At 53.8% G+C, this 24,656-nt stretch overlaps 1 protein-coding gene and 1 long non-coding RNA gene across 2 annotated transcripts; both read right to left on the bottom strand.

Annotated features, from left to right (window-relative positions):
* Window positions 1–43: 43 nt before the first annotated feature.
* Window positions 44–24,222, bottom strand: MAP3K10 (mitogen-activated protein kinase kinase kinase 10). The gene is made up of 10 exons (XM_055250022.2): window positions 22,939–24,222; window positions 16,800–16,980; window positions 10,973–11,121; window positions 10,310–10,485; window positions 9,449–9,695; window positions 6,405–6,521; window positions 2,654–2,825; window positions 2,444–2,556; window positions 1,417–2,115; window positions 44–654 (listed from the first exon to the last, which is right to left on the bottom strand). The coding sequence occupies exons 1-10, from the start codon at window positions 23,618–23,620 to the stop codon at window positions 332–334; spliced, it is 2,859 nt and encodes a 952-aa protein (XP_055105997.1). The 5' UTR covers window positions 23,621–24,222; the 3' UTR covers window positions 44–331.
* LOC134733028 (uncharacterized) lies at window positions 11,856–14,516 on the bottom strand. The gene is made up of 2 exons (XR_010116590.1): window positions 13,308–14,516; window positions 11,856–12,994 (listed from the first exon to the last, which is right to left on the bottom strand). It is a non-coding gene; the product is annotated as an uncharacterized lncRNA (long non-coding RNA).
* Window positions 24,223–24,656: the final 434 nt, after the last annotated feature.

Raw genomic sequence — 24,656 nt, forward strand, 5'->3', positions numbered from 1 at the left:
TGTCTCCAACAAAAAAAAAAAAGGAAAAAGGAACACAGTCAAGTGCGGTAGGGGGCAGGGGTTACCTTTAATGCTCCATTTTGTGCCAAATCCCCCATGATGCCCTGTCCCTGAGTATCCCTGCCCACCCTCCCCCCAGTGCAGGGCGGGCACAGGGCTCCACCCCCTGGGGTACAAAGGAATAAGTTAAGTGTTCCCCCCCTCCCTCCTTCCCCAATAAATAGAGTGAACATCCTGCCCAGGGCCTCCCCCGCCTTGTGGCATGGCGGGCTGGGGCGGGGCCTGGGGCGCTACATTCATGGCTGCCCAGGCGGGCGGTGGTGGGCAGGCCTTAGTGGGAGCCATGGGCCCCGCACAGGGGCACTGTGCTGTCTTGATTCTGCCCCTCCATGTCCATGTCCAGCAGTGTGGGCTGCATGCTGGGGGGCCCAGGGCTCTCCGGAGTGTCTGGCCTGCTGGGAGGCGAGATGGTGAGTGTCCGGCCGAAGGAGACCAGTTTCCAGGGGTCCAAGCGGGGGCGACTGGCAGCCGGCCGAGGTCTCGGGGCAAAGGTCAGGGTGGTGGGGCGGCCTGGGAACTCAGGGGGCCGGCGGCGGGCTGGGAACAGGGCCTGGGGGTCAGGCAGGCGGGGGAAGTCCAGAAGGTCACGAGGGCCTGGTGAGAGAGGTTCAGAGGAGATGAGTGGGGTGGGGCAGAGGGTGGCATTAAAAAGCCCAGAGCTTTTACATGAAAAGCATAAGTTCTGGTTTCTCTCGAGAAATCCATGGATCTTGCTGCATCCAATTTCCATCTGTAGTGTGGCAGTGCTGGGACCTTGACCTAGACTGGGACCACTCCCAGCTGCTTGCTCCTCTGGGTGGACCCTGGCACGTTCCTCAACCTTTTGGAGCTGCTGCTTAGCAGCAGCCCCTGGGGCCAAAGCCCTGGTCTTCCCGATTCTCCTGCATTGGGCTAAGCTCAGGCACAGACCTCAGGCATGGCTTATCTCTGAAGGAGGATAAAAATGGCGCCTCACTACGTAGGTGAGGAGCAAATAAAATAACGATAACTTAAAACAAGCAGCACAGTGCCTGACGTGGGTACTTAATAACACTGCTATGGCCGCATCTCCCACCCAGTTAACAGATGGAGGAGAACAGTGTCTGGGCTGTGTAAGAATTGGCGATGGTCGTGCTGGTCACCACTGCTAAAGGCACCTGCCTGGCCTTATAGGCATCAGTTTGCCACCTGTGTCTCAGTCCCCTGGAGACCCCCCAATGCCTCCAGGAGTGAGCGGTAAAGGAACACAGACCCTCCCTCCTCCACAGAAAGCAGGAGGTGGCTGCCTGAGGGGTCGTGGCTGGGCTGGACTTGCGATCCTGGCAGAGGAGGAAAGAAGGGGTTTTCTGTGACCCGGGTGCGGGGCGCCTCACTCACCAGGGCCATGGCCCGTGGGCTCGGGCGGACCCCGCTGCCCCAGCGCCCCGTCCGATGGCGTCCGCCGGTGCCCGCGGCTCACAGCGCATGCAGCCGTGACGTGGGTGGGCGTGAGCGACTGGCGGGGGTCCTTCTTGAAGCTCTCCAGCTCCAGGTCCACCAGGGGGTTGGTGCTGGGCGAGGGCGTGGGCGCGGGCGGGGAGGGTGGTGGGGAGGGCGCGGCCGGCGCGGCCTCGTCACTGTCAGAGCGCAGCAGTGAACGCGTGGAGTTGCAGTCGGACACGGACGACAGCGACACGAGGGTGGCCGAGGGCGCCAGGCCCAGGCCGGGGCCCACGTCGTCGCGGCGGCCGTGGGGACGCGCGGGCGGGCTGAGGCCCCGCGGGAAGCGGCCGGCGCGGGGAAAGAAGAGGCCGTCCAGCCAGCGCCGCTGTTCCTCGCCGTCGGCCGCGCGCGCCTCGGCCACGTCGGCGCCCAGGCCCACAGCCCCCAGCAGCGTGGCGCAGCCTAGCAGCGCCAGGTCGCAGCGCCGCCGGGCGCCGTGTCCCCACCGAGCGGGGGGCGCGGACGGCATCGGCTCCCACGGCGCCCGCGCCCCTGGGGAGGGCTCGGCAGGCAGTGGCACTGAGAGGTAGGACGGGGTCGAGTAGGGGGAAGGGGGCACGCTGCTGCCTCCATCCTCTGCCTCCGCGAACTCCTCTGCAACCGGAGAGGGCCATCACTCGGCTGCAGGGCTGGCCAGGGCCCCATGGGGACTTGTGGCAAGGGACAGCCCCCGATGACCCCTCCAACAGCAAGACCAAGACCCACGAGCATCGTTCTTGAATCTGTCTCGCGGAGAAGCCTCAGAGAAGGGTGGTCCCTGCCCCTGGAAATGACTCCCCACGCCCCAGGGGCCACCATCTCCCTTCCCAGGAAGGCCTTCCACTCACTGGCCCAGTGAAATCTGGTCTCTTCCCTCAGCCCCAGGAGGCTCACCCCTTTGGCCAGGGAACCCCCACCCCCTTACAAGAACCCAGGCTCTTACCCATCTCATTGAGGCTGGCGAAGCCAGGGGCGATGGGTGTGTGTTTGGGGGACTTGCCCAGGTTGGGGGCACTTGATGACCACTGTTTGCTTCCTTCCCCCAGCCCCTTCAGCCTGCGGGATCCAGGGAGAGATGGAGACCTCAGTCCTGTGGCCTGGAGCCTGGGAGCTGGGGCTTGGGCACAGGGTGGGCATCACCACGCCACCTCACCTCTCCTCTCCTCCCACCCGCTCCTTCTGCAGGGTGGAGCTGGGCCCCCACGTTCGGCCCTTCTTCTTGCCCCCGACCAGTTCTTCCTTCTTTGGGGGCCCACCGCGGCTCCATGTCCCACTTCCTCCACTGCTGCTGCCACTGCTGCTGCCACCACAGTCCACGGGAGTCACTGGGTCCAGAGAAGCCACTTGGTTACTGGGTGGAGGGTCTGTCCCCACTGGGCTCCCAGCCTCTCGTGCCCCCAGCTCAGGCCCACCCTCCACCTGGGAGTCCAAGGGCTCTTTTGAACTCTAGTCGTGACCCTCCCTGCTATAAATCCCGCCATAGCCCCTTACTGCTGTCAGAACAAAGTTCCAGCTCCTCTGCCTGGCACTGAAGGCTGTGAGCGGTTCCCTGCCAACTCCTCCAGCCTCCCCTGCTCTTCACAGCCTAACCCTTCACCATTCATTCTGGCGGGCTGCCTGCGCTTCCGGTCTCCAGCTCTGGGTAGTTAGTTCCCTGGGGGTCAGCTGCCTTCATCTCTGTCCCTGCAATGCTCTGGACCTTTCTGGTGCCAGTGTTTGCTGCCATGGTATGAGTATTTGTCTCTGTGTCCCCTGCAGGACTGACCTCCTGGGCCTGGTACAAAGCAGGTGCCCTGATAGAGGGCAGGGGGGCTGTGGGTGTGGTCAGTGCTGGGGTGAATGAGGGGTTGGAACTCGGGAGTTAGCCTTTCACCCTTCAACCCATCAGGAAACTCCAATGACTGTGTCTGCCATATAGCCCCGACTGTGGACATCTGTCCCTTCCAAGTCCCCCACCCTGGCCTGGCCTCCATCATCTCACTGCTTTCTCTACCTTTATTTCTTAGAGCAGCCAGAGGGAGAAAGGTCAATTTGATTCCCTCAGTGCCTTGCTCGCATGGCTCTGGGGGCTGCCCCAGGGCGGTTAAAAGAAAATCCATACCAGGCCAGGTGCGGTGGCTCTTGCCTGGAGTCCCAGCACTTTGGGAGGCCCAGGCAGAAGAATCACTTGAGGTCAGGAGTTGGAGACCAGCCTGGCCAACATGGTGAAAACCCCGTCTCTACTAAAAATACAAAAATTAGCCAGGCATGGTGGTGCAGGCCTGAAGTCCCAGCTACTTGGGAGGCTGAGGCGGGAGAATCACCTGAACCCGGGAGGCAGAGGTTGCAGTGAGTTGAGATCGCGCCATTGCACTCCAGCCTGGGAGACAGAGCGAGAGCCTGTCTCACCATGGAATACTATGCAGCCATAAAAAGGAATGAGATCATGTCCTTTGCAGGGACATGGATGGAGCTGGAAGCCATTATCCTCAGCAAACTAACACAGGAGCAGAAAGCCAAACACTGCATGTTCTCACTTATAAGTGAGAGTGAACAAATAGATCACATGGACACAGGGAGGGGAATAACAGACACTGGGGCCTGTTGGGGGGTAGGGTGGGGGGAGGGAGAATATTAGGAAAAATAGCTAATGCATGGGCTTACTACCTAGGTGATGGGTTGATAGGCGCAGCAAGTCACCAGGGCACACGTTTACCTATGTAACAAACCTGCACAACCTGCACACGTACCCCAGAACTAAAACAAAAATTAAAAACAAAAAAATCCATACCAAAGGTGTCAAATGAAAATTAAAAAAAAAAAAAGAAAGGAAAATCCAGACTCTTATCCTGCTCTCAGGGCCCTGCCTGATCTGACTGCTGAGAACTCCCTGATCACAAAACCTATGTCCTCCTCCCATTCACTCTGCTCCAGCCAAGCGGGCTAACAAGCAGCCCACGCTGTCCCCACCTCCAGCTTTTGCCTTTGCTGCTCCCTCCGCCAGGGGCATGCTTCCCTGAGGTCTCAGCCTGTCTCACTCCTTAGCACGAAGGTCCCTGCTCAAACCTCATCTCCTCCCATAGGGCTTCCAGATGTAAAATCGCAACCCTTCTGTGATGGGTAATTTTATGTGTCAACTTGACTGGGCCAAAGGACGCCTAGGTAGCTGGTTAAACACGATCTCTGTGAGGGTGTTTCTCGAAGATTAGCATTTCAATCAGTGGACTGAGTAAAGAGAGATCGTCCTCGCCAATGTGGGTGGGCACCATCCAATCCACTGAGGGCCCAGATAGAACAAAAAGAGAGTTAGCTCTTTTTGTCTAGGAAGGTGGAGGAAGGGTGAGTTTGCTCTCTGCATGAGCGTGGATATCCATCTACTCCTGCCCTGAGACACTGGGCATTGGTACTCGGGTTCTCAGGTCTTTTGGACATTTTTTTTTTTTTTTTTTGAGACTGAGTCTCACTCTGTCACCCAGGCTGGAGTGCAGTGGCACGATCTCGGCTCACTGCAACCTCTGCCTCCCAGGTTCAAGTGATTCTCCTGCCTCAGTCTCCCGAGTAGCTGGGATTACAGGCATGCGCCACCACGCCTAGCTAATTCTTGCATTTTTAGTAGAGACTGGGTTTCACCATGTTGGCCAGGCTGGTCTTGAACTCTTGACCTCAGGTGATCCGCCTGCCTCAGTCTCCCAAAGTGCTGGGATTATAGGCGTGAGCCACTGTGCTGGGCCAGGACTTTGGACTTGATTTGGAACTACATCACCGGCTTTCCCAGGCCTCTGGCTTGCAGAAGGCAGATTGCAGGACTTCCCAGCCTCCATAATCGCATGTGCCAATCCCTCATAATACATCTATTTCTTTGTTTTTGTTTTTAAGTAGAGATGGGGTCTCGCTTTGTTGCCCAGGCTGGTGTCGAACTCCTAGGCTCATGCAATCCTCCCACTTCATCCTCCCAAAGTGCTGGGATTACAGGTATGAGTTACTGTGCCCAGCCAATACATCTCTTTCTATATATCTAAACATACGCTGTTGATTCTGTTTCTCTGAAGAACTCTAATACATCTCCTCTTTTATTCCCTTCCCTGAGCTCCTTTAAAGAACTTATCACGCCGGGCGTGGTGGCTCACGCCTGTAATCCCAGCACTTTGGGAGGCCGAGGTGGGCGGATCACGAGGTCAGGAGATCGAGACCATCCTGGCTAACACGGTGAAACTCTGTCTCTACTAAAAATACAAAAAATTAGCTAGGCGAGGTGGCGGGCGCCTGTAGTCCCAGCTACGCGGGAGGCTGAGGCAGGAGAATGGCGCGAACCCCGGGGGGCGGAGCCTGCAGTGAGCCAAGATTGTGCCACTGCACTCCAGCCTGGGTGAAAGAGCGAGACTCTGTCTCAAAAAAAAAAAAGAACTTATCACTACTAGAAATTATCCTGTGCCCGGGCGCGGTGCTCATGCCTGTAATCCCAGCACTTTGCGAGGCTGAGGTGGGTGGATCACTTGAGGTCAGGAGTTCGATACCAGCCTGGCCAACATCGTGAAACCCCCATCTCTATTAAAAATACAAAAAATTAGGCAGGCGTGGTTGTGTGTGACTGTAACCACAGCTACTTGGGAGGCTGACGCAGGAGAATTGCTGGAACCCAGGAGGTGGAGGTTGCAGTGAGCCAAGATCGCACCACTGCACTCCAGCCTGGGAGACACAGCGAGACTCTGTCTGTCTCAAAAAAAAAAAAAAAAAGAAAAAAAAGAAATTATCCTGCTTACTGACTTATTTGTTTACTATCTGTTTCCCGTGATAAGAATGAGGAAAAGGGCCTTGTCTATCTTCTTTCTTGCTGTTACTCTGGCGTGGTGCCAGGTATAAACATCGTGCTCAAAAACGTTTGTTCACTGACTGACTGACTGGTCAGGGCCTTGGGAGATACTCACGGCGAATGGCCCTCAGCCGGGGGATGATGCTGGGGCTTGCAGGGGGGCTGGCCCCATCGGATCCTTTCCGCTTATCCAGAGTTGGAGAGGCCTGGACTGTGATCTTATGCTCAAAGCCTGCAGAAAGAAAGAGAAGCTTTCCTAAGCAAATGGTTCCAGGGATTACCAAAGGGAATTTTCCTCTGTAGAAGTAGAGAAGGAATTCTAGAATGGGAACACCGCCATTTTTCATTCCTTAATGCAGCGGTTCTCCGAGTGTGGGCCCCAGAACAGCAGCATTCACCATCAGCTGAAAATTTCTTGGCAATGAAAATTCTTGGGCCCTCCCTGAATCAGCAAGTTGGGGTGAGGCTCAGCAATGGAACTGTGGTTTAATAAGCATAAGTACAAGAGCTATAGTGGATCAAGGACCTAGGCCTCAGTGTCCAATATGGTCGCCAGTAGCTACGTGTAGCAACTGAGCACCTTGAAATGTGGCTTGTGCAATGGGGGAATTGGAGTTTAACCTTTATTTATCTAATTTTTAAACTGTATATATATATATATATATATATATATATATGTAAAAGATGAGTTCTCACTGTGGTTCCCAGGCTGGTCTTGAACTCTTGGCCTCAAGCAATCCTCCAGCATCTGCCTCCCAAAGTGCTGGGATTACAGATGTGAGCCACCATGCCCAGCCAACTCCTTATTTTATTGTAATTACTGTAATTTAAGTTTAAATTTTAAAAACAGGTATAGGGGCTGGGCGTGGTGGCCCACGCCTGTAATCCCAGCACTTTGGGAGGCCGAGGCGGGAGGATCACGAGGTCAGGAGATTGAGACCATCCTGGCTAACACGGTGAAACTCTGTCTCTACTAAAAAAAAAAAAAAACATTAGCCGGGCGTGGTGGCGGGTGCTTGTAGTCCCAGCAATTCGGGAGGCTGAGGCAGGAGAATGGCATGAACCTGGCAGGCGGAGCTTGCAGTGAGCTGAGATCACACCACTGCACTCCAGCCTGGGTGACAGAGCGAGACTCCATCTCAAAAAACAAAAAACAAAACAAAACAAACAAACAACAAAAAAAACAAGTACTCCATTTGGTTATTGGAAACATTTAAGCATGTTTGGAACAACTTGGGTATGTGTATGTACTTTTTCAACTCTAACTTTTACGAAATTTAAATGCAGATCCAATATTTTTGATGGGCCAGGTACAGTAGCTCATACCTGTAATCCCAGCACTTTGGGAGGCCAGAGTGGGAGGGCTGCCTGAGCCCAGGAGTTCAAGACCACCCTGGGCAATACAGCAAGACCCCATCTCAGAAAAAAAATTTTTTTAATGAAAATTTACTGTCTAAATTTAGATGTGCCATAAATATAAAATACGTCTGGATTTCAAAGATTTAGTCTGAAAAAAGAAGGTAAAATATCTCACAATTATTTTGTATTGATTGCATGGATATATTGGGCTAAATAAAAAATATATATATTTTTTGAGATGGAGTTTTGCTCTTGTTGCCCAGGCTGGAGTACAATGGCGCGATCTCGGCTCACTGCAACCTCTGCCATCTGGGTTCAAGCAATTCTCCTGCCTCAGCCTCCTGAGTAGCTGGGACTACAGGCATGCGCCACCACGCCTGGCTAATTTTGTAGTTTTAGTAGAGATGGGGTTTCTCCATGTTGGTCAGGCTGGTCTCGAACTCTTGACCTGAGGTGATCTGCCCGCCTTGGCCTCCCAAAGTGCTGGGATTACAGGCGTGAGCCACTGCACCTGGCCTAATAAAAAATATTAAAATTGACATCTCATTTCTTTTTGCTTTTATGTGTAGCTTACTAGAAAATTTAAAATTATACACGTGGCTTGTATTATATTTCCACTCGCCACTGCTGCTTAAGGCACAGCTTTCTGGCTTGTGACATCACAGAAAGAGACAAGCAGACACTACGTGCCTCCCTCCTGAATGCATTACCTGGGAAGCAGTGTGGGGAAAAAAAACCAGACCTGAATTTGAATCTGATTAAGTCTTGAGATCCAACTATTAGGTTGACCCATGTGAAACTTCTGTTTTTGTAGGTAAAAAAAGGTCAAATATCAGCATATATATGTATCTCTTAATTACATGTTTTGTGACAGAGTCTCACTCTGTCACCCAGGCTGGGGTGCAGTGGCGCGATCTTGGCTCACTACAACCTCTGCTTTCCAGGTTCAAGCGATTCTTGTGCCTCAGCCTCCCAAGTAACTGGGATTACAGGCGTGTGCACCACCACACCCAGCTAATTTTGTATTTTTAGTAGAGGTGGGATTTCACCATGTTGACCAGGCTGCTCTAGAACTCCTGGCCTCAAATGATCCACCCACTTTGGCCTCCCAAAGTGCTGGAATTACAGGTGTGAGCCACTGCACATGGCCAGATTAAAAGATATTTTTAAAGAGAGATAAAATGAAAAAGAAAGTTCAGAAGTGACTGTCCTAAGTGTCAAGACAGATGTTCTTCTCAGGGGATGTGTGAGGTTGTCTGGAGGGGTAGGTGGAAAGCACTTGGGATGGCTGTGAGGTTCTCTCTGGTTTCGTGGGGGTGAGTAGAGTAACTCATTTAGCTGTGCAGGTTTTTGGTCATTTTCTTTTTTTCTTTTTTTTCCCTTTAGAGATAGGGTCTTGCTCTGCTGCCCAGACTGGAGTGCAGTGGTGCAATTACAGCTCACTGCAGCCTCGAACTCCTGGACTCAAGTGATCCTCCCACCTCAGCCTCCCCAGTAGCTCGGACTATAAGTGCATGCCAACATGCCCAGCTAATTAAATTTTTTTTTTTTTTTTTGGTAAATATGGGGTCTATGTTGCCCAGGCTGGTCTCAAACTCCTGGCCTCAAGTAATCCTCCCACCTTGGCCTCCTGAGTAGGCTGAGACTACAAGTGCTCGCCACTGCACTGGGCTGATCACTGACTATGTGCGATATATTTAGCAACAAAAACAAGTTGAAAAGGAAAAGGAAGAGATAAATCCTAGGTCGGGGCTGCTCCCAGCAGCCTCTAGGGGGCGCTCTGGGGACACGGGTGGGTACCAGAGGGCAGGCTGATGTGGCTGCCGCCTTCCCGCAGCTTGAGCAGGCGGCTGCGCTTGAAGTTGCCCTTGCGCTTGCGGACCCGGGGTTTCTCCTGGCTCAGCTGGCACATGAGCAGGTGCAGCTCCCGTTCCACGATGTCCATCTCGCGTTCTGCCAGCTCCTGCTCCCGCCGCCGCAGCTGCTCCTCCTGGAAGCGCTGCTCCTGCGCCGCCCGCAGCAGCTCCTCCTCACGGCTCCGAAGCTCCTGGGAAGGAGAGGCGGTGGCTGGGGGGAGGGACTTAGCTGCTCTGCTTCCTGGGGAGGGACCCAGGGCTGCTGCGTCTGGTTGGTGCCTCACACAAGGGTACCTTGCTGTGGGGCACATTGGTTTCACCACCCGACGCATGCTTTGCTCGCCAAGCTGGGTGCCAGGGCAGGGAACTGTGTTAGCCCAAAGAAAGGGGTGCCTTTTCTTTCTTTTTCTTTCTTAACTCTTCAATTTAGAAAACTTCAAACATCCACAAAAGCAGAGAACAGTGCACCCCCCTGTACCCATCATCCAACTTCAACAATTACCTATGCTTTGCGAATCTTGTATCCCCGTCCTTCTCTCCTCTTGCCCTCTCTTCGTTTCTGCTGTAGTATTTTAAAGCCAACCCCAGACATCATGCAGTGTCACCTGTAAGTACTTCAGTACAGGGTGACTTTTTCTTATTAATCCACCAACAGGAGGCTGTCTTTTCTTAATATGCAAAAAAGGCTCCCTTGACCCTGCATGGACCCAAAGGCTGGGGTTCAGGGGAGGGGTCTCTGAGCAGCCCAAGGCATCAGAACTCAGGGGTCTTGCTCCATCTTTCCCACCTTGCCCCCTGCCTTCACCTTCTCCTTGGTCCTAAGGTCATCAAACATGTGCTGAATCTCCAGCTTCCAGTCTTCCTGCAGCGAGTGGAAGGACTCCAGTGGCATCTGGAACAGGGCTGACTGTTCGATGACTTCAAGCCGCTTCAAGATGCTGCCGAAATCTGGCCGCCCATGGGGGTCTGGGTCCCAGCATTCTGGGGTGGGAGGAGGAAGGACAGTGGTGGGGGGTGGAGGTGTCAGTGGTCATGCTCTGGGGACTCAGCCTGCTCAGAGGAAGGCAGAATTTCTGGGGACAGCAGACAAACAGCTGCTATGGAGCTGAGGGGAAGGGATTCAAAGCCAAGCTCCTGGCCAATTCCACTCAGTGAAACGCTGGGAGAGAAACCCCGGGACCTGCACCCCGAGGAGGGGCTGGTGGTGGAATCAGGATCACGGTGGAATTCCAGGGCCAAGGAGTCCTAACAGGTTGTCCTGAGAGCTCTGGGCCTGGCCCGAACAAGGGTTGGGATGTGGGGGATGGAGCCAACCATGGGGAGGCTGTTTAGAGTCCAGTGGGTTCCAGCCCCTTCTCCCTCACTCCCAGGCCCACTGGTATGGATGGGTGTGAAGGGGTGAGGTCTGGGCCCACAGGTCCCTGCCACTCCAAGCTGAGCCTACCCTCGCCACGGGGCCCCGGCTCACCCTCCAGGAGGCGGGCAAAGGGCTCTGGGCACGTGGAGGGAATGGGCAGTGTCAGCTTATTCATAGCCACGCCATACGCCACGGCCAAGGCGTCGATCTCACGGTAGGGGACCTCCCCCGTCAGCAGCTCCCACAGCAGCACCCCGAAGCTGCAGGCAGGGGAGAGGGAGGGATGATGTCGCAGCCCACCCCAATCCTCACCTATACCCAGCCCTGCCCTTGGTCCCATGCAGGGCCGCCCTCAACCCAACACACATCCCTGGCCAATGAGGTCACAAGAACTTGCTTTGACCTCCATGGCCTTGTTCTCCAATAGATGGGGTAGGCTTGGCTCTCTGTCTCTCCTTTGCTCGGTCTCTCTTCCCTCTCCCCTGCCTGAAAATCTTCAGGTTCCGTGTTCCTACTGGCCAAATCCATCTTTCTTATTTTTATTTTTGTAGAGATGGAGGTCTCACTATGTTGCCCAGGGTGGTCTCAAACTCCTGGGCTCAAGTGATCCTCCTGCCTCGGAGGTGGATCCCAAAGTGCTGGGATTATAGGCATGAGCCACTGCACCCCGCCTAAATCCATCCTTCTTGGCCCTGGCCTTTGATGACCCCTGCAGCCTCACTTCCAAACACTCTCAGCCCATTCTAACCCCAACTTCATCTTGCAGCCACACTGAATACTGAACAGGCCCTGTTCTTTCTAACCTCTGGCCTTCACACATGCTGTTCCCTTTGTGGAGAACACTCTTTCCTTGTGTAACTATTTGTCCCTCAAGTCTCAACACAGGTTGCCCCCTCTGTCAGGAAGCCTTCCTTGATTCCACAGCCTCCAAAGCTAGGTTAGAGGCCCCTCCTCTGTTTCCCCAAAACACTCAGCACTTACCTCTAAAAACCAGTTAACATTATTTAACATTTATAAAGCACTTACTGCAGGCCAGGCACTGTGCTAGGCACTCGGTAATCCTCACAACAGCCCTGTAAGGCAGAAGGATTTGGTATGACCCATGCTTTATCTGATGAGCATGTACAGGCTCAAAGAGGTAAGGGGCTTGCCCAAGGTCACACAGCTAGTGAGTGGTGGAGCCACACTTGGACTCAGGTCTGCCTGCTGCCCACGACAGTGCCCTCAGTGGTTCCATGGTGCCAGAGCGTGTGTCACTGTGCTGTGGTCCCTGCAAGGCTATCTTCCTCTGCAAACTCTACATCCTCCCAGATCCTGATGGCCATTCTGTGTGGTGTTTATCCTGGAGCAGATCCCTGGTCTCCCCCACTATCCACTCACGCATTCATTCAACATATCCTTTTTTTTTTTTTTTGAGACAAAGTCTCTGTCACCCAGGCTGGAGTGCAGTGGCATGATCTCGGCTCCCTGCAACCTTCGCCTCTTGGGTTCAAGTGATTCTTGTGCCTCAGCCTCCCAAGTACCTGGGATTACAGGTGCGTACCACCACCCCAGCTAATTTGTGTACTTTTAGTAGAGATGGGGTTTCACCAGGTTGGCCAGGCTGGTCTCCAACTCCTGACCTCAGGTGATCCACCCGCTTCGGCCTCCCAAAGTGCTGGGATTACAGGCATGAGCCACTGCGCCTGGCCCATTCAATGTATACTTATTAAGTGCCTACTGTGTGCCAAGCACCATTTTAGACACTGGGAAGAGATAAACACAATCACTGCCCCCATGCAGCTGACAGCCTCTCATTCTTCAGTGACAGTGCTGGTGAACTGAGCTGGCCACACGCTGCCTGCAAGAATTTTCCATTCTCTTTTGCAGCTAAGCATGTCCACATGACCACAGTTCTGGTACATGGGATGTAGGAGGGGGGAGAGTAGGCAACTAGCTTCCAGGAAGTATCCTTAAAAAGAAGGGGTGCCTGGCAGGGAAAGAGTGTGAGGTGGGATGATGGCTTGAGCCCAAGAGTTCAAGGCTGCAGTGAGCTATGACTATACCACCACACTCCAGCCTGTGGGGGGGAGTGACAGCCTGTCTTTAAAAAATTTTTTTAAATGAAAAATAAATTTATAGTGGGTTAATTTTCTACTATTTATATCTTTTTTTTTTTTTTTTTTTTTTTTGAGACAGAGTCTCGCTCGGTCGCCCAGGCTGGAGTGCAGTGGCGCGATCTCGGCTCACTGCAAGCTCCGCCTCCCGGGTTCACGCCATTCTCCTGCCTCAGCCTCTCCGAGTAGCTGGGACTACAGGCGCCCGCCACCACGCCCGGCTAATTTTTTGTATTTTTAGTAGAGATGGGGTTTCACCATGGTCTCGATCTCCTGACCTCGTGATCCGCCCGCCTCGGCCTCCCAAAGTGCTGGGATTACAAGCGTGAGCCACCGCGCCCGGCCTCTACTATTTATATCTAAAATAAGATGATCTGTCCCCAAACACCCTATCCTGTAAAGACTATTGTTCAAAGAAGGAACAGAACGGACCCCAAAATAAGAGGTGAAAATCCTCACATACACTCTAGTCATGCCAAGGGCAGCCTGACAGGCAAGGCTTCTTGCTTCACGTCTCAACTTATCCCTGTCCTGCAAAGCTGCGGCAGGACACATCTGCAGCTCAGCACAGCAGACAGGCACAGGAGCACAGGAACTAAAACACAACATAGGTAAGAAAACGAGGCCGGGCGTGGTGGCTCACACCTGTAATCCCAGCACTTTGGGAGGCCGAGGCAGGCGGATCACGAGGTCAGGAGATCGAGACCATCCTGGCTAACACGGTGAAACCCCGTCTCTACTAAAAATACAAAAAATTAGTCCGGCATGGTGGCTTGCCTGTAGTCCCAGCTACTAGAGAGGCTGAGGTGGGAGGATCACTTGAGCCCAGGAGGTTGAGGCTGCAATGATTTGTGATGGCATCACTGCACTCCAGCCTGGGTGACAAAGCAAGACCCTGTTTAAAAAAAAAAAAAAAAAAGCTGGGCGCGGTGGCTGACGCCTGTAATCCCAGCACTTTAGGAGGCCGAGGTGGGCAGATCATGAGGTCAAGAGATCAAGACTATCCTGGCCAATATGGTGAAACCCCGTCTCTACTAAAAAAAAAAAAAACAAATACAAAAATTAGCTGGGCATGGTGGCATGTGCCTGTAGTCCCAGCTACTTGGGAGGCTGAGGCAGGATAATTGCTTGAACCTCGGAGGCAGAGGTTGCAGTGAGCCGAGATTGCGCCACTGCACTCTGGCCTGGGTGACAGAACAAGACTCCATCTCAAAAAAAAAAAAAAAAAAAAAAGCTGGAGCTCAAGCAGTCATTTTGGATCATGAAGTAAACTTGAGAATGGAGACCACACAAGGTGGGGGAAAAACAGTGGTTTATAACTGGAGGGTAGCATGATCCTCCCCTCTCTCCCATGTCCTTGGAAACCTATGGGGGTATTGTGATTGTAATAATGACTGGGAATGTTACTGAAGTTTGTGGCTGGGAGATGTGGATATCCTGCATCCTGGTAAGTACAGGACAGGACCACACCAGAAAGAATTAGCCTGCCTGGCCGGGCGCAGTGGCTCATGCCTGTAATCCCAGCACTCTGGGAGGCTGAGGCGGGTGGATCACCTGAGGTCAGGAGTTCAAGACCAGCCTAGCCAACATGGTGAAACCCTGTCACCACTAAAAATATAAAAATTAGCCAGTGCATGCCTATAATCTCAGCTACTCGGGAGGCTGAGGCATGAGAATCGTTTGAATCTGGGAGGAGGAGGTTGCAGTGAGGCAAGATTGTGCCATTGCACTCCAGCCTGGGCGGCAGAGTGAGACTCTGTCCCCCCTCAAAAAGAAAAAAAAAAAAAAGGTAGCACAAATGAACGCCTGATGTACAGCCAGCTGGAAATTCTCCCAAAGGGCTGCTCTGCTCTAGGCTGAGCAGGAGACTTCCTGTCTGATCTGTCTCGGTCCCATACCCATTAATTTGCTGCTTGGACAATCTGGAGCCTCAGCTGGGAATTGACGGGAACAGTAAATGGGGAGACCCAGGTTTGGCTCCAACCACGCAGAAGGTCCTGGGTTGAAAGTCTCCATGGCCACCATCAACTCTCACTGGTGACAGCAACAGACCCATCATTGGCCGTCTCTACCTAACAGTCAAAGGAGCTTTTATTTAAAAAAATTTTTTTTTAGATGGAGTCTTGCTCTGTCACCCAGGCTGGAGTGCAATGGCGCCATCTCAACCTCCACCTCCTGCAGTCAAGCAATTCCCCTGCCTCAGCCTCCCGAGTAGCTGGGACTACAGGCACCCAGCACCACGCCTGGCTAATTTTTGTATTTTTAGTACAGAGGGGGTTTCACCATGTTGGCCAGGCTAGTCCTGAACTCCTGGCCTCAAGTGAACCACCCAGCTCGGCCTCCCAAAGTGCCAGGATTACAGGCGTGAGCCACCGCCCCCAGCTGAATTTTTGTATTTTTAGTAGAGATGGGATTTCAGCATGTTGGCCAGGCTGGTCTCAAACTCCTGGTGTCAAGGGACCCAACCGCCTCGGCCTCCCAAAGAGCTGGGATTACAGGCGTGAGCCACCACACCCGGCCTCCAAATGAGTTTTTATTTACTTCCTTTTATAAAAATTAATTAAAAAATTTCTTTTTCATACAGATGGGGTCTCACTGTGTTGACCAGGCTGGTCTCAAATTCCTGGCCTCAAGTGATCCTCCCACCTTGGCCTCCCAAAGTACTGGGATTATAGGTATGAGCTACCACTCTCTTCAGACATGGCTCCTCATGGCTTCCTACTTCATTAGAATAAAACCTGAAGGCCACGCCCTCACCCACAGGGCCTTCCAGCTCCCTCTCCTACATAATTTCCTACCTCTCTCTTCCTTGCCTGCACAGTGGCAGCCACATGGGCCTCGTTGCTGTTTCTGGGACACACCATGCTCACCTTGGCACCTCCTTCTTCCTCCAAACTTTTCGTGGCTGGTTCCTTTTTGCCACTTGGAACTCAGATGAAGTATCATTTCTCAGATTGCTCAGAGAAGCATTCCCAAAAGTAGTCTTCCAGCCCTCAAAGTGCCTTCCTCTCAGCCTCCTCGCACTTTGTACTAACACTTTTTTCTGGTGTACTTGTCTTTAAAAATTATAATTTTCTTAAAAAAACAGCTTTATAAAAAACAGCTTCTTGTATGTTGACTGACTTACTATTCCTGAGGGCAGGGATTGCATCTATTTTTCTTCTCTGCTATATCCCTAGAACCGGGTGCAGTTAGATGAAGGAATGAACGAGTGAATTCATCATTTTCCCGTCTGACAGATGGGACGGTGCACGGGCTAGTGTCTGAGGGGGCTTTCAGTGCTGGCATCCACATGCTGTCTCTGCGCTTTTTAAAATTATTTCTTTTTCTGGAGACAGAGTCTCGCTCTGTCACCCAGGCTGGAGTGCAGTGGCCGATCCCAGCTCACTGCAACCTTTGCCTCCCGGGCTCAAGTGATTCTCCTGCCTCAGTCTCCCGAGTAGCTGGGACAACAGGCATCTGCCACCACGCCCAGGTAATTTTAGCATTTTTAGTAGAGATGGGGTTTCACCATGTTGGTCAGGCTGGTCTGAAACTCCTGACCTCAAGTGATCCACCCACCTTGGCCTCCCAAAGTGCTGGGATTACAGGTGGGAGCCACCGTGCCCGGCCTTGTCTCTAGAGCTTATGAATTTTTTATTCTAATCCAATGTGCCCCCTAGTTGCCATTTGTGCTAGCTGAACAGGTAACTGGCACTTGTCTGGTGGCCTGACCTTGCCAGCAGGCCCCTTTGTCAGACCGAGACCCTGGCTTCAGCAGGAGACCCTCCCTCCCACTCTGCCCTCACCCCTTCCTCCCTCCCTCACACCGCAGAGGCCATCCCGGCTGCGCCTTTCAGCACCTCCAGACATCACTGCTTTTGGAGAAGAGGGAGAGACGGATAACCTCCGGTGCCATCCAGGCGTAGGTCCCCGCAGCGCTCATCTTGGTGGTCTTGTGCCACTCGCGGGCGAGGCCAAAGTCCGTGATCTTGAGCACCGTGTCTGCGAGGTTGTGGTTCTCGATGGCCTCCAGGATCAGGACTGTGGGGTGGGAAGAAAGGTGGGTCACCCCAGACCTGCCGTGCTGCAGACCCAAGTGTTCTGGCCCGCTGCCTCAGCTAGAAACATGTCTCTCCTCTCACTGCCTCAGGCTGCCCCACTCTGTGGCAGGTCCTTTCCTGGCCTGGAACATCCATGAGCCCCTCCACCCAGGTCTAATCCCTGTCCCAGGCTCCCATGAGGGAGTAGGGAGCTCCTCCTGTGTCCTCTGCCCTCCTGACTCTGTCCTGGGTTTTGGGGAGCTCCATGAATGGTCAAGAACCAACAGCCAAGGCTGAAGCAAGTCACTTGAGCCCAGGAGTTCGAGACCAGCCTGTGCAACATGGCAAGACCCCATCTCTACAAAAAAATTTTTAAAAATACATGGGTGTGGTGGTGCGTGCCTACGGTCCCAGCTACTTGGGAGGCTAAGTTGGGAGGATCACTTGAGCCTGGGAGGTTGAGGCTGCAGTGAGCCATGGTCTTGCCATTGCACTCCAGCCTGAGCAATAGAGTGAGACCTTGTCTCAAAAAAAAGAAACAACAGCCAAGGCCTTGGTCCTCCAGGCCTTGAGTTCCCAGCTACCCTGGAAGCAGGAACTGCAAACCTGGGGCAGAAGGGAGGAACGTGGCTCCCCCCTCGTGTCTATCACCCCTGTGGCACACTGCAGTCAGGGTCCCAATTCTACCCCTTCCTGTGTCCACCCTCTGCCATGAGACTTTGCCACTCTTTCTGCTAAAGAGGCAGAGTATGGCCGGGCATGGTGGCTCACACCTGTAATCCCAGCACTTTGGGAGGCTGAGGCAGGCGGATCACTTGAGGTCAGGAGTTCGAGACCAGCTTGGCCAACATGGTGAAACCCTGTCTCTACTAAAAACACAAAAATTAGCCTGGCATCATGGTGCTCACCTGTAATCCCAGCTACTCGGAAGGCTGAGGCATGAGAATCACTTGAACCTGGGAGGTGGAGGTTGCAGTGAGCCGAGATCACGCCACTGCACTCCAGCCTGGGTGACAGAGCGAGACTCTATCTCCGAAAAAACAAAAACAAACAAACAAAAAAAACAAAGGCAGAGTGCACCCTGACTCTGACTCAGCCATATGACTTGCTTTGGCTAAGAATGACAGGGTGCCAATTCCAAGCCCAGGCCTCGCATGTCTGCTGGCCCTCTTGCGCTTGTGTCATCACCATGACAACATGCCTCAGCTAGCCTTCTTGTCCAGGAAGATGAGAGCTACTTGTAGCAAAGCCTCTCCAGCTGAGCCCAGCCTCCATCAGTTTACCCTCCAGCTGGTCCACAAATGCAGGAGCAGTAATACACAATGGTCGTTTTAAGATGCTGAGTTTTGGGGGTAGCTTATTACACAGCATTATTGTGAAAAAATCTGACTGAAGTATTCCCTAAACATACTGGATGGTTCTAGCTTACTTTCTACCTGGGTTGTCACTAACAGCGATGAGGATCATGGCTAGTGTTTGTACTGTGCTAAGTTCTCTATATGAATTGACTCACGAATGACCCCCCCAGCGCTTTTTCTTTTTTTTTTTTAAAGAGACAGGGTTGGCCAGGAGCAGCGGCTCACGCCTGTAATCCCAGCACTTTGGGAGGCCAAGGCAGGTGGATCACTTGAGGTCAGGAGTCTGAGACCAGCCTGGCCAATATAGTGAAACCCTGTTTCTACTAAAAATACAAAAATTAGCTGGGTGTGGTGGTGGGTGCCTGTAGTCTCAGCTACTTGAGAGGCTTTGGTGAGAGGATCACTTGAACCCAGGAGGCGGAGGTTGCAGTGAGCCGAGATAGTGCCACTGCACTCCAGCCTGGATGACAGAGCGAGACTCCATCTCAATGAAAAAATAAATAAATAAAGAGACAGGGTCTGGCTGGGTACGGTGGCTCATGCCTGTAATCCCAGCACTTTGGGAGGCCGAGGCGGGCAGATCACGAGGTCAGGAGATCGAGACCATCCTGGCTAACAAGGTGAAACCCCGTCTCTACTATAAAATACCAAAAAAATTAGCCGGGCGTGGTGGTGGGCGCCTGTAGTCCCAGCTACTTGGGAGGCTGAGGCAGGAGAATGGCATGAACCTGGGAGGCGGAGCTTGCACTGAGCCGTGATCGCGCCACTGCACTCCAGCCAGGGCAACAGAGCGAGACTCCGTCTCAAAAAAAAAAGAAAAAAAAGAGACAGGGTCTTTTTCTGTCACTCAGACTGGAGTGCAGTGGTGTGATTATGGCTTGCTGTAGCCTCAAACTTCTGGGCTTAAACAATCCTCCAGCCTTGGACTCCCAAAGTGCTGGGACTACGAGAGTAAACCACTGCACCCAGCCACAACCCATTTTTCTTGACTAGCTAACAGAGGCTCAGAAGTCACTTGGCCAAGAGGTCACATGGTTAGAAAATGGCAGGACAAATGCTTGAGTTAGTTTTGTCATCAGAGCCCAGTCTTTTAACTGCTGGGATATTTTACTACCTTCCATCACACAGAGGCCCCAAAGTATATAGTGTACTGCCTGGGTTTGAATCTCAGCCCTGCTTCTTCCTAGCTGCATAACCTTGTACAGTTTATTTTAATCTTCGCACCGAGACTTCTCCTCTGTTAAATGGGGCTGGTAACAGAATTTACCTTCTAGTGTTATAGTAAAAATGTATTGCCTGAAGCAACGGGGCCTTTAAAAGTGTTAGCTGTTATTAGTGTGTGATATTTCCATAATTGTTCTGAATTTCTCCACCTTTCTCTTTTGCCATTCCTGGCTACTTCCCAGTCATAATAATAATAGTAAGCTAGTTCTACTATCATGCCCATTTGGCAGATGAAGGAACTGAAGGTGGCAGAGATTGGCAAATCACCCAGGGTCACACAATTGATAATCCTGCCCATCCTTTAAAGCTCAGCTTCAGACTGGACACGGTGGCTCATGCCTGTAATCCTAGCACTTTGGGAGGCCAAGGCAGGCGGATCACCTGAGGTCAGGAGTTCAAGACCAGCCTGGCCAACATGGCGAGACCGCTGTCTCTACTAGAAATACAAAAATTAGCCAGGCGTTGTGGTGCATGCCTGTAGCCCTGGCTACTTGGAAAGTTGAGGTGGAAGAATCACTTGAACCCGGGAGGTGGAAGGTTCAGTGAGCTGTGATCACGCTACTGCACTCCAGCCTGGGTCATAGAGTGAGATGACTCTGTCTCAAAAAAAAAAAAAAAAAAAAAGGCCCGGCTTCAGTGTCACCTCCTCCTGGAAACCCCCACTGTAAACTCCTAGTCTGTGACTCCATCTCTGCAGTTTTCCCTTCTTAGGTCCCCACCTCTCCTGTTTGTATCGAAACCCTGTGACAGAGGGAACATCTCATGGTTTTATGCTTTATTTCTCTATTTCCCAGGCTGGGCCTAAGTCAGTCCCCCTTCAAAATCTGTATGTAATCACGTCACTCCCTGCTTCAAATCCTCTAATGGCTTCCACTACTTCAAATAAAATATCCCAAGTCATCACCATGGCCCCCAAGGTCCTATGTGATCTGGCTCCTGCCAGCCTTTCTGATCCTACTTCCTCCCATCTCTGCCTCAATGCCTGCTGTTCTGGTCTTGCTGTTCTCCAATGAGCCACACTCACTCCCACCTCAGGACATGTGCCCCACTGTTCCCCTTCCCCAGATCTTTGTAAGGCTGGGTCCCCTTTGTTCAGGTCTCTGCTCAAATGTTGCCTTCCCTGACCACCCGATCTAAATAAAGAGAACCCTCTGCTCCAGCCTTTGCCTTAGTCCACTGAGAGCCCCTGATACTCTCTGAAATTTTGGTATCTATCTATCATTTATTCCTGTTCACCAGAATATAAATTCCCGCTCCTGGGGGAGCGGGAAATCTTGCCTTGTTCACTTCTGTAATCTCAGAGCTGAGGACAGTGCCTAGTACAGGGTAGGCACTTAAGAATTACTGGTGGAATGAACCAATGAATGAATGATGGCAGATGAGGCGCTCCTTAGGGTAGGATGAGTGGGGAAGCAGTGCTGTGGAGGCGCTGTGTCCTCTGTTTCTGGCACAGAGCAGACCCATCACCCCAGGAGGAAGCCCTGGCCATAAGAGGCCCACTGACCCTTTGGCCAGATAGCACTGGCTACAAAAAACCTGGGGTGTGGGGCGTGCTGTCAATCAGCAGGGGTGGGTGAGGAAGGGCTGAGGAGCCCCAGCCTTCAACAGGAGCATTCTGGGTGGCCCTGCCTCCATTTACCCAACATTTCAGAGGTGCTGGGGCATAAGCATCAGTTCCCCAGACACGGCACCGGCCCTGGCACATCGTGGTCATGTGTTAGCCCTTTTTTTTTTTTGCAATGGAGTCTTGCTCTGTCACCCAGGCTGGAGTGCAGTGGAGCGATCTCAGCTCACTGCAACCTCCACCTCCTGGATTCAAACAATTCTTCTGCCTCAGCCTGAGTAGCTGGGATTACAGGTGCATGCCACCATGCCCAGCTAATTTTTGTATTTTTAGTAGAGAAGGGGTTTCACCATATTGGTCAGGCTGGTCTCGAACTCCTGACCTTGGGTGATGCACCCACCTCGGCCTCCCAAAGTGCTGGGATTACAGGCATGAGCCACCATGCCCAGCCAACCTCTCTGTTGATATACAAATGTCAGCTTTGGGAGGCAAGGAAGATGCAGTCCCTCTTTTCTAGGGGCTTACAATTGCTATGGGTGGGGGAATAGCAATATATTCCTAAAAATAGTGGGATGGATTAAAATAAATTTCAAGATGTAGAAGTGACAGAAATCAGGAGTAGATGAGATGTGCGTGTTGAGAGCAAAGGCGGCACCCTCACATTTTGGGGCTTAAGTGTGAGTGACATGAGGGCCGGGGACATGCTGGCCTCCTCCACTGCTGATGCCTTTGCTTAGCACATGATCTGGCCTGGTAAATACCAAATGGAAGAATGAACAAATGAATGAAGAAATGAAAGCGAGTGAGATGGGGCACAGCACGAATGGGAGAGCCAGGAACGTAGGATTTTTTCTTGCTGTATCCCTGGGACAGGGTCTGGCACACAGCACTCTGGAAATATCTGTGGAATTAATGAATGAAATTGCTAGCCTGTGAGTACCGTCAGGGCAGAAACCATGGCTGTCTTAGTCCCAGTTGAGCTCTTGCTTAATAGGTGCTCAATTAATACTTGCTGACACCACATGAAGCTCTTCGATCTAGAAATGAGTCTTGTAGAATGTTCCCTTCTACCTGGATCCATTATTTATTCAACCAACCAATCAACTTTGGAGAACCTGTCGGGCAGCCTGGAAGCTTTTATATAAGCCACATCTATTTAATTCCTCCCTCATCTTTTCCAGTTTGCCTTGGCCAGCTCGGCCTATGAAGACTCCAGGGAATGGTTCTCAACTGGGGGTGATTCTGCCCCCCAGGGGACATTTGCAATGCCTGGAGACAGTTTTGGTTGTCATAGCTGGGGATAGGGGGCAGGGAATGCTAATGGCATCTAGTGGGAAGAGGCCAAAGATGCCGCTAAGCAACTCACAATTCACAGGACAGCCCCTACAACAATGATCCGGCCTCAAGTGCCAATAGTGCTGGGGTTGAGAGACACTGACTCCAGACGGGGTAGGCTCTTTTTGTCTCTGCCTGGTGGACTCTGGCAGCATGGCTGGATGGCGAGCACCTTAAAGGCAGGCACTGCATCTGTCCTGGTCATGCAGGGAACGCAGGTATTCATGGATACATGTTTATTGAGCGATTGTGACTCTGCAGCCTGGGAGGCAGGTAAGTCCTTCAACCTTTCTGAGACTCCTTTTTTTCCCTTAAGGCGGGCAAGGCCTACCTCACCTTCACCCTGAAGGTATCCTACTGCTGCCCCTTCTCACTCCAGGCACAGTGTCATCTGGTGTCCCTCACCCTGTTTCCCGCCACCTAGGCCTGGCCTTGAGAGGTTCTGTGGAAGGAATTTTGGAGAGAGGACACCACTTACTGTTGATGGACTTGAGGTCCCGGTGGATGATGGGCACAGGGGCATCATTATGTAGGTAGTTCATGCCCCGGGCCACCTGCACAGCCCAGTTGACCAGCACGTGAGGTGGCACCCGGCGACCTGCCAGCACCCTGCTCAGTGCGCCACCCCGGGCATACTCCATCACTAGGCAGAGGTGTGGGGGGTTGAGGCAGGCGCCCCTAAGGGCAATTATGTTGGGGTGCTGCAGGGCTCCAAAGAGCCGGGCTTCCTGGCACACCTGCTCCGCTGTCACTGCCGGGTCCTTCTCAGGGTCCAGCCGGGCGGCCTTCACTGCCACCTCCTCGCCACGCCACAGGGCCCGATAGACCTTGCCAAAGCCCCCCACACCGATGATCTCCTCTAGCTGCAGCTCGTGGAAGGGGATCTCCTGGGGCAGCTGGAGGCCCGCGGGTGCAGCGGGGGCGCCGGGGGCCACGTAGTTGCTGGGGAAGACGCCCACGCGGCCGCTGGGGAGCTGCCCGGTCCACCAGCCCTCGTCGCCGGACACCGCACAGTCTTGGGAAAGCACCTGGACGCGATCGCCCCTCCGGAGGGTCAGCTCCTCGTCGCCTGCCGCCTCGTAGTCAAACACCGCGGTCCAGACGGGCCCCGCGGGGGTCGTGCCCCACTCCTTGGCCACCGCCCCCTCCTCCTCCTCCATGGGGGAGGGGCCGGGGGCTGCGGGAGGCCGCTTCACACAGGCTGCCCGCTGGATGCAGAGGGCGGGCCCCGGCGGCCGGGATGCAGGGCAGTCCCTGCGGGGTCTAGGGAGCTCCTGAGGGCCATGGCTGGGGCGCCCTCCGCAGGAGCAAGAAAAAAACCCCTTTCAAAGGGCAGGCTCGTCCCTTCCGATTTGGCTGTCCGGGCGGGGCGGGGTGGGAGTGGGGCGGCAGGTTCACCCGTGCCCCCCAAACGGCAGAGGACTAAGAGGGCCTGGCCGCGCGGCTCTCGAATGCCCGCCGGGGTCCGCCGGTGGGGGACGAGGGCGAGGGCGGCAGGCAGTCCCCGTTCCCCGCGCCGCTCACCCCGCGCAGCTCCACCGGCGGCCCCCGGCTCCGCATCCCGGGCCACGACTGCTGGGCCGGGCGGGGGTGGCGGGGCCCCTGGGGCGGCCGCCCCAGGCCGGGGTGGCGCGCCCCTCGGCCTCCTCACGCGCGGGGCAGCCGGGCGGCCCCCATCCTTGGCACCGGCCTCCCGGTCGGCCCCAGCCCCTGCCCCCCGCCCGTGCTGCTTCCCCGGGCCGCCGGCGGGGCCCGAGTGACGTATGGGCGCCGCCGCCGCGGTGCCGCCTGGGAGTTGTAGTCTCCGGCCGTACGGCCTCGGGGTCCGGCTCTCAGCGTACTCCCGCAGAGCCCCGCTGCCAGCCTCGGGCCGCAGTGGACATGACACCCCACGAGGCCGAGGGAGTCCTCCCAGGGAGATGAGCCCGGCCTCGGCCCCTCCTTCGGACGCGGCGTAGCGGGCGCCCGGGGCAGGGGTAAGTACTCCTCACAGAGCCTGCGGGGGCCGCGGCCCAGGATGGGGTGGACTGCAACGGACGCGATTAGCAACGCGAAAAATAGGAGCTGCGTGCATGATTGTGACTGCCCGGAGCCGCGAACGCAGCCTGGACTCTGTCCCTGAGGCAGGACGGCCCCTCGGACCCCCGAGCCGAGATGCACGCTGGGAACTGTAGTCCGCGCGGGGACCTGGCGCTG

This window comes from Symphalangus syndactylus, chromosome 17, assembly GCF_028878055.3.
Source record: "Symphalangus syndactylus isolate Jambi chromosome 17, NHGRI_mSymSyn1-v2.1_pri, whole genome shotgun sequence".
Classification (NCBI taxonomy): Eukaryota; Metazoa; Chordata; class Mammalia; order Primates; family Hylobatidae; genus Symphalangus; species Symphalangus syndactylus.

Bases quoted from the DNA above. Each gene is read 5' to 3' on its own strand.
- MAP3K10 (XM_055250022.2), bottom strand. From the start codon at position 23,620: ATGGAGGAGGAGGAGGGGGCGGTGGCCAAGGAGTGGGGCACGACCCCC. The intron at 11,122-16,799 runs GTGCTGAAAGGC...CCCTGCCTGCAG, and splicing joins AAAAGCAGTGATGTCTGGAG to CTTCGGGGTGCTGCTGTGGG. The intron at 2,557-2,653 runs GTGAGGTGGCGT...TGGATCCCGCAG, and splicing joins CGGGTGGGAGGAGAGGAGAG to GCTGAAGGGGCTGGGGGAAG.